Raw genomic sequence first — 9,509 nt, 5'->3', positions numbered from 1 at the left:
AGCGTAGCAGCTTCTCAAAATATGAAATAATGTTGGGCGCCAGACAGGAGAATACTCAAAAAATCAACCTGCCAATATTTTAAAACACATACTACTGTTTATTTGAGAAATACCCCAACAGCTGGCTTCTTAGCTACAAAACGCCACAATAAAACACAACCAATCGATGCAGTTAGTTAGTTTTCTTTGTTCAATCAAATATTAATCAAAACATATCAGGTCAATAATCAAACTCAAATGTCTCTCAATTCATAAATGTCCATTCATAAAACCAAAATTCAAATGAGATATTCAGAGAGTAATCACCAAAAAATCAAAGGTTCTTCCATAAATAATAACAGATCAAATCAGTTGGTGATGAATGCAAATTGTGTGTATGTGTATGTGTATGTGTGGGTGCGTGTGTATCGTTTGTGTGTCTTTCAGTTCAGCTCAGAGAGATGAATGTGTGTGTGTGTGGGGGGGGCATGAATGAAATTCAGTTCGGTTCAGAGGAATGATTTCAGTCCTCCTTCAAGCCTCTTTTGTTTGATTTCCCTCCTTTTCTGAGCTCTCAGGTGTGACTGATTTATCATCTCCCTCCCCCTTCCTTTCCAGCTCAGGTGGAAGAGGCTGTTTTGTAATTTCCTTTTCCCCTTCCTGCTAGAGTGTATACACCCGGAAATCTGTGCTTACCCTGACTGAGATCCTGCAAGAGCTCTGTCACTTCGAGCCCAGCGCTGGCTTGTTTTACCTGTGACCTAGATAAACTTCACATCTGTGAACTAAAGATTTCTCCTGTCTTCTTCTAGGGCTTCCAACAAAAGAATTGGGCTAACACCATCATGGCCGTCAACATCCCAGGAGTGATCGTCATGGTGCTTTTCTACCTGCTGGTCCTCGGGACCGGCATCTGGGCTTCTTTCAAGTCCAAAAGGGAACAGAAGAAAAGTGCAGCCACTGGAATGGATATGGCCATACTGGGAAATCGTAACATTAGCTGGGTGGTGGGAGTCTTCACAATGACAGGTGAGGAGAGCGCAGTTCAATTTCAATTCAAGGAGGAGGAATATGAATACAGGAAAAGTTCTTTATGGGATAGGTTTTCCATCTGTTGGCTGCAACTTTACAGAGAAAGTTTGAGCAGCAAGATGTTTTGAATAAATTAACGTGTCTATGAACACAAATGTAAATATCTGTGAATAAATTCTGTGTGCAGCTGTATCATTAGGTTCTTATGCAAACATCCCACAAAAGCCTAATGAAATACAGCTATGAAATGCTGGAGTTTAATAAGCGGCTGTAGGTTATTATGGGGAATGTGGAAATGCTCTACTCTTGAGGTTGTTTGTTGCTTGTTTGTTTTGTGTTCTTAACCAGAGTTAAAAAACTCAAGAAAGGCAGAATCATGTCATAAATTAATTAGTTATTAATGTTATTAATGTTATTATTAATTAATTAGTTCTCTTGCGCAATTTAGATAAAAAAATTACACCAGTTTGTCAGAAAAACTGCACTACAACTCAAGAGAAGCATGAGACAAGCAACATATACAGATTATGTTTAAAGTAAAAAAAACTTTCTTATTATGCAATGTGTCGAATTAATTCAATTACTCAAGCCCCTTTTCAGTGAAGTCCCTATTGATATCTTTTATTTTGAGTTTTGGTTTCACTCAATTGCCTTAATGTGGGGACAAAAAAGTTTTGGGTTTAATTATTTGACAGTGTTTCATAATATCTTGTGCAATCGCAGACTGTTGACATCCTTGTCTAGTTGTGTACCCAGGGGCTGAGAACTGCCAGCCTGTAACCACTGGCCAAAAGAAATGTTTCATCAATGGTTTCATCAGGTACTCTTGAGTAACCTGAGTGTCGTTAAGATGAAATCAGTCAGTCGTCTGAGTTCTACAGTTTCTTTGCCAAGTTAAAGGAACAAGTCATCACTTTATGGCTGCTGCTCCAGAGTTGTAAAATTCTGTCTCTTAATCAGGGCTGGACATCAACCGGGAAAAGTGGCCAACTGTCCTGGGGCCCCAGACCCTAAGGCTCCTGGCTCACTGCGTGACACTTAATTAACTGTAATTTAATTAACTGCAAATTTCGAACAAACCCATCTTAAGCTCAGAGTAAAATAAAGCAATAAGGGCTACGAGGTGGCTCCTGCTTTATTATGTTGTTATTGAGTGGCCCAGTGTCAAAATCTAGTTTTAATACCTTGATTATTTTTCAGTTGATGATGATCCCACTGAAAGTTTATTAAAGGTGATGAAATTTCACCCAAACTTTTGCCCAAATATCTGCTGTTTGTCCACTAAATGACTTGCTGTGTGTTCATCCATCCTGTAGCTACGTGGGTTGGAGGAGCCTTCATTGTTGGCACAGTTGAGATGGTGTACACGCCCTCCATGGGACTAATCTGGACAATCGTGATGTTGATGGCATACAGCTCGTCTTTTATTATCAGTAAGAGTTTCAAATTACATCTGACAGGATACTGCATGTCTGCATGTGTAATAAAACAAATGTAGCCTGTTAATCTAAAAACAAAAAACAAAAAAAACTGCATCCAATTGTTGCATTTAAGTTTGGTGACTTTACAGATTAACTAACGAACTGAAACTCAGGGGGGTGTAAAATTTTACGTTTCATGTTTAATGTTAAAAACAAAAGAAAAGAAATAGATATACAAAGTAAACTTGTTGCTGGATGTGATCTTTTTCACCTTCACTTGATTGATAGATTGATTTTTTTGTTCTAATTGTGATGTGATCGGTCCTTTCGTAAATCAAGCTGGCTTGGTGTTTGTCAAGCCAATGAGAGAAAGAAACTGTGTGACGATGCTGGACCCTTTCCATATCAAGTACGGAAAAGTACTAACAGCTGGACTGAGCCTGGCATCACTTATTATTGATGTGGTCTGGGTGCCCTCAACACTACTTGCTTTAGGTACAGTACATACAAATGCACTTTATATACATTTATTGTATATTTGATATATGCTTTATCATTTCAGTACAGTAAATGTATACATGGATGTAAATTTGCACCTTCACTATGTTGATGTGACTTGCTACAATGAACATGAACATGTAACTCTGACAGAAAGACATGGTCATAAAATGTCCCTGATGGAATGTGTTTGACAGGAGGAACCATGAGTGTGGTCCTGGATTTGTCCAACACTGTGTGCATCTGGATCTCTGCTGCGGTCGCCATTATCTACACGCTGCTGGGAGGCCTCTACTCTGTGGCCTACACAGATGTTATACAGCTTGTCCTCATATTTGTCAGCTTGGTGAGTTAGCTTAGTTAGTTGAGACCATACCGTTACTTCCGGTTGAGTGAACGCTGTGCAAGGCTAGCTGCCACTGCTCTCTGGTTTCTTTTATCGTTTTATTGTGCTGCTCAAGCTATCTCTCACTGACACTGAAATTGACTGATTACTAATGACATCTGCAACGTATTAATCCACCTTGACCATATTATCTACAGTCTGTTTGTCCGGTGTTTGTGTGTGCTCGACCTGGGCCACACCTTGCTGCTTCAGCTACCAGTGGCCTCTTTTGGGTTTCTCTGTGGCAATGATCATGTAGATTAATAAGATGATCACTTGGTCTGTACTTGCCTGGACTGTGCTGTCCCTCATGCTCCATCCATCGGCTGCAGTGCTTTGGTACTCCGTGGCAGAGCTCCTCCGGCTTCTGCACCACCACAGGTGCTGCTGCTCCACTCGGACATCTCTTATCAGCCCTGCCGGAGATATGTCCACTGTGGATTGCCTCGGAGCCTCCACTTCGACAACTCCGGGTCCATCCGGTCCATCTGGTCGTCGGCTCGTCTTCCACTGAGAAACCCCCGAGGCCAGCCTGCCTCGCTCGGCTAACGGTGATGACATCCCGCCTTCACTAATGTCAACTTTGGCCTCTTCAACATCCGTTCGCTCAGGAACAAGGGTAATCTCCTCCAAGATCTCCTGACTGACTGTAAGTTTGACTTTTTATGCTTGGCTGAAACATGGCATCAACCAAATGACTGTTCAACGCTGAATGAATCTACACCACCTGGTTTTGTGTCCATCTCTCCGGGGCAGAGGCGCGAGAGTTTGAAAGTCTCACACATTGCTTCACCTGCCTCTGCTTCTTTTGAATTTGTCATCGCACGACTGAATGGACCTACTCCTGTCGTTGTTGTCACTGTTTATCGCCCTCCAAAGCTAAATAATGACTTCATCAGTGAATTTGGTTCTTCTCTCACCCATCTCTGCACACTCTCCCCCAACATAATCCTGCTGGAAGGTTTTAATATCCACATGGACAATACCAGCAATGCACTCACCAGAGACTTTATATCCTGTCTGGACAGTTTTTGTTTACAACATGTTGATTTTCTGACCCGCTGCAAAGGTCACATTTGGGTTTAATCTGCTGTTCTGGTATCACTTCCTCTGACTGCTCTGCAACTGATCTTCCAATCTCTGACAACTCTTTAATTTCTTTTAATGTCAACCTAACATTATCCAAAACCATTTCACCACATGTCATCACTTATCACAACATCAAGGACATTAATACAACTGCTCTGGTACATTGTATAAACTGCCTCCCCAGCACTGACTCTTCATCCACCCCCGATCATCTTATCCTTCATTATAATACTGATCTTCACAATATCCTAGATACCCTTGCCCCTCTGAAAACCCAGTCTGTCTCCTTCTCCCATTCTGCCCCTTCGGTTCACTCATGCTTTATGCCAACTCAAAGCTAAAGGTCACCACCTTGAACTCCTTCAAAAGAAATCTGGACTTGTGCACAAAGAAATGTATAGAAATCATATTCTTCAATATAAGGACACCCTCTCTACAGCAAAATCTTCAGACTGTTATGGTATGAGCTATGAAAAACACGGCCAGAACCCAGATTGCAGAGAACGAGGAACAGAGTTAATTTCTACAAAAAACAAAGTACAAACAAAGGCAACAAAAAATCACTGCAAGGGGAAAAAAGGCAACGAGGACTGCAAAAAGGCAAAAACACAAAATCACCACAATGGGGAAAAACTAGAAACTCTCTAGAACAAAAAATCACCTTCTCTCTAAGGGAAAACAAAGAACTGCAATTAACTAGTGAAGATGCTGGAGCGAGGAAGGAGGCAAGGCAGACAACGTGGCAAGACACGTGTGAGCAGACCAAGAAATCTTCCAGCACTGAGCAGGTGGGAAGGCTGGTTGAAGTAGCCAGCGGCTGATGAGCTGATGCCGTTCAGGTGTGTCTCCAAAGTGGCCAGGAGATCGACCCCGCCTCCTTCCACACTCCAGCGCTGCAGAGAGGGAGAGCAAGAGGGGAAGGGAGAAACAGAGGGAAGAGGACAAACACAGGCAGGGCAAGAAACAAAAACAGTGCACAAATCGAGACCACGACACATACTTTAATAACCTCAGGTGAAGGAAACACAAGGTCACTTATCTCACTAGTTAACAAACTCCTTCGTCCACCTGACTATCTGGCCCCTCACATGTACTCCACTACCTTCTGTAACTCCTTAATAACCTTCTTTACTGCCAAGGTAGACAAGATCCATCAGCAGCTGTCTCCAAACACTTCCAACAGCCCTCGCTCCCGTTTCTTCTTACCCCTCTTTCTCATATTCTATCAAGTTTTGCTCTCCCCTCTGTATCAGAAATATCAGACCTAATTCACAAATCAAAGCCATCTACTTGTCAACTAGACCCTCTCCCCACCATCCTGGTTAAAGCCTGCCTTCCCTCTGTAGCTCCCCTGATCATTTCCATCATCCTTTCCTCACTTTCCACTGGTGTTGTTCCCTCATCTCTAATAATCAGCTTCCATAACCCCTATTCTCAAGAAAGCTGCTTCAGATCCCAATGATTTCAATAGCCTTCGTCCTATCTCCAACCTTCCTTTTCTTTTCAAAATCCTTGAGAAAACTGTTGCATCTCAGCTCCATGCCCACCTTACTGACAAAAACCTGTATGAACAACTCCAGTCTGGTTTCCGCTCATCTTGACTATTGTAACTCCTTCTTCTTTGGTCTCCCTCACAAAACACACCATAAACTTCAACTAGTCCAGAATTTTGCTGCTGGCATCATCTCCAGAACCCCTTCCACGAACCACATCACTGTTCTTCAACAACTCCACTGGCTCCCGGTCCACTATCGCATCGATTTTAAGATTCTGTTTCTCTCATTTAAAGCCATCCACAGCCTTGCTCCTTCATTTATCTCTGAACGCCATCATATCAACACACCTTCTCACATACTCAGACCTTCTACCTCGATTCACCTCACTGTTCCCTCTGCCTGTCTGTCTACCTTTGGATTCAGAGCCTTCAGCCGCTCTGCCCCCCGCCTCTGGAACCCTCTCCCACCAGACATCTGTAATACTGACTGCCCATCTTGTCTTAAAACCCATGTTTTTAAAACTGGCATTTTTATTTTCCCTTTAATATCTTGATGTTCCATTTGTTGTTTTTAATCCTTTGCTGTAAAGTGACCTTGAGTGCTTTGAAAGGAGCTTATAAATAAAATGCATTTTTATTATTATTATTCTTATTAGCTGTCATTTTTTGTTTTTGTTTGAAGGAACTTACACAAGGCACCAAATCTCCAAAGGATGCTTTTTAAAGTTGTTTGTGTTTATCATTTACGTTTTCATTTGTCTCTGCAGTGGCTCTGTGTTCCCTTTGTTATGATGAGTCCTTCCACCATGGACATTAGCCAGACACTGATGAACAACACCTTACACGCTCCCTGGATTGGTGAACCAGAGCTGAAAAAGACCTGGATCATGATTGATAACTTCTTATACTTTGTAAGGAAGCAACAATGACCAGACTGAACTGTGTTTGATGTAGGCTGTCTACATCAAACACAGTTCAGTCTGGTTTTGATGGATATCTTCAGAATGATGGTAAAAAACATAAAGATTTAAATAGTAGACTGTTTTTCACTGTGACTAAATAATCAGAGTGGCTGTAATTAAAGACTATTATCTGAAACAGCATGTCTGTCAATGTCAAAGTTAAATTAACCATCCTATGACTGGAATTTAATGTTTAAGAGACGATCCCTTTCATTTGAATGAATGCTTCAGTGATAATAGCAGGCAGACATTTTGCCACATTTACCTGATGTGGACGTCACATTCGTGATTAAATTAATCAACTGTCTGTTTTCGGCTTCAGGCTCTGGGATCTCTGGGATACCAGTGTCTCCATCAGAGGACCTTGTCAGCGTCTTCCACAACAACAGCCAAGCTCACATGCTTTGTTGCTGCTTTCATCCTTCTTGTATTTATGATACCTCTTATACTGCTCGGGGCATCCACTGCATCCACAGGTATTAACAGTTTCTACATACTGGGGTAAACTGTGAAACCTGAAGTCGATACTTTGATCATATCAATGACATGATGAATGAATTAACATTTGCATTAAAAGTCAAGGAAGATGGTCCGTCTAGAAAATCTGTGTTCAACATTTACAGCAGCCACCATTCCCTCCAAAAATAATAAAGACATGATGCTGTAAGTGATAGACTGACTGACTGACTGACAGGGCCATCCCCAGATCCACTCCTGTTGTATGACTAAAAAAGTACATAATGATCAGCTGTACCAAAGACATTAAATGTGATGCGCACTCGGAAATCTTACGTGTCCCACAACGTAGCATTACGCCACACTTTTAACAAGAGGATCATTGTGTTTACGATGTTTTCATGTTTGCTTCACTCACTGATTGATATTTCAAGCTCTTCAGGCGAATATTCTTAGATTCCATGTGGAGTTGAGACCAAATTATCAAAGGTAGCCTTGATATTAGTGCCAACCGTGCAAAAGGTCAATCAACTCGGCCCACTGTGCTCCTCATATCTTATCACACAGTACTTAGTTCACACCTTAGTATATACAGTAGGCCCATCTTAAAATCAGTCAAACAGATAACTGGAGCATTTTTCAATATTCCCTTCTTCTGTGTCCATGACTCAGACTGGAACCAGACTACTTATGGTTCTCCATCTCCATATGAACGTGGGGAAGCAGCGATCGTTCTGCCCATCGCCCTGCAGCACCTCACCCCACCCTTCATCTCCATTATTGGCATTGGATGTGTGGCTGCCGCCGTGATGTCATCAGCTGACTCTGCTTTGCTTTCTGCAGCTTCTGTCTTCACTGCTAACATCTACAAGAGCATCCTGAGACCTCAGGTGAGAGAGTTTGCTATTGTGAAGGTGTGATATTTATTTTGAAAGAAAGGCAATGGAGTGCAGGAAAGTATCAATGGTATAAAGTGACATGATGGAGAAACAAAGTACGACAATAAGTGAAGAAGATTAGAGAGAGATATCTGAAGCAGGATAGTCTCAGTCTGTTAAACTGTTCTTCATCGTCTCTTATCTCTTCTTCAGGCATCAGACAGAGAGAGTCAGTGGGTGATCCGTGCTTCTGTGGTGGTCGTGGGCTTGGTTGCTACATCACTGACCAGCATGAAAAACAGCGTCATACTGTTCTGGTTTCTTGCTGCTGAAGTGGCCTACATCATCATCTTCCCTCAACTCGTCTGTGTCCTCTTCTTCAACATCTCCAATGGTTATGGGGCTATTATGGGCTGCCTGGTGGGAGTTGTATTAAGACTGCTCAGTGGAGACCCATCTCTAGGAATAGCACCAGTCATACACTTCCCAGGATGCACTCTTGAGGACGGGGTTTACGTCCAGTACTCTCCAGTTAGGACCATCTCCATGCTGTCTGCCATTGCTGCCATCTTGTCGTTCTCCTACCTGGCTTCTGTGGTCTTCAACAAAGGCATGCTTCCTGAGAAGTGGGATGTGTTCAACATGAAAGCCCACCAATCACCACAACCACTGACACCAACAGATGCTGCCACAGGACAGAATGAGAATGAGACCTTGAACAGAAATGACTCTGAGATGGAGGCATCAGAGCCAATGATCAGCACAAAATGTTAGTGTTCCTGTGTGTACAGTAGTATCTGTTGTCTCAAAATAAAATGTAGACCAGTAAATATAAGTGCATCACACAAATATCTGGATCCAAAACTTAAACGTATTGTGAAACATGTATAATGTGTTTCAAGGTGGTGCCTTCCTTCATCAAAGTTGCTCTCACAGCACATTCGTACTGATTAGGAATTCAATGTCTCTGATTGGCGTCTGTGATGTGTGCTTCATTGCACATGCACATTAGTTTTTTTGTCAATTCTGAAAATGTCTTATAAATATTATATACACAAGACACAATAATAGAATAATATTTGACTTTTGTTTGCATTCTGGTGTCCTGCTTCATATTTGCTATTTGGGGAACATTCTGTTGTACTGCAGGGTATTTTTTTCTGGTAGAGGCAAGGTGTCATAAATATTAAAATTTTCCAATCCCATTTCAGTGTGCTGTATTTCAATATTGTATTCTTATAATCTCAGAATATCATTAAAAAGATATTAGAGATTTTATGCATTTGTTACAATAGATGCAGAAATATTCTGTTA

General features: G+C 41.7%; 1 protein-coding gene across 1 annotated transcript; it reads left to right on the top strand.

The window, feature by feature from the left end:
• The first annotated feature begins 824 nt into the window (after positions 1 to 824).
• LOC143328400 (high-affinity choline transporter 1-like) lies at positions 825 to 8,969 on the top strand. Its single transcript, XM_076743515.1, has 8 exons — positions 825 to 1,008; positions 2,328 to 2,444; positions 2,772 to 2,927; positions 3,128 to 3,276; positions 6,667 to 6,810; positions 7,184 to 7,337; positions 7,990 to 8,207; positions 8,409 to 8,969. The coding sequence occupies exons 1-8, from the start codon at positions 825 to 827 to the stop codon at positions 8,967 to 8,969; spliced, it is 1,683 nt and encodes a 560-aa protein (XP_076599630.1).
• Positions 8,970 to 9,509: the final 540 nt, after the last annotated feature.

The sequence above is a fragment of the Chaetodon auriga genome, chromosome 11, assembly GCF_051107435.1.
Source record: "Chaetodon auriga isolate fChaAug3 chromosome 11, fChaAug3.hap1, whole genome shotgun sequence".
Classification (NCBI taxonomy): domain Eukaryota; kingdom Metazoa; phylum Chordata; class Actinopteri; order Chaetodontiformes; family Chaetodontidae; genus Chaetodon; species Chaetodon auriga.
This window is presented reverse-complemented; position numbering and strand designations above follow the sequence as displayed.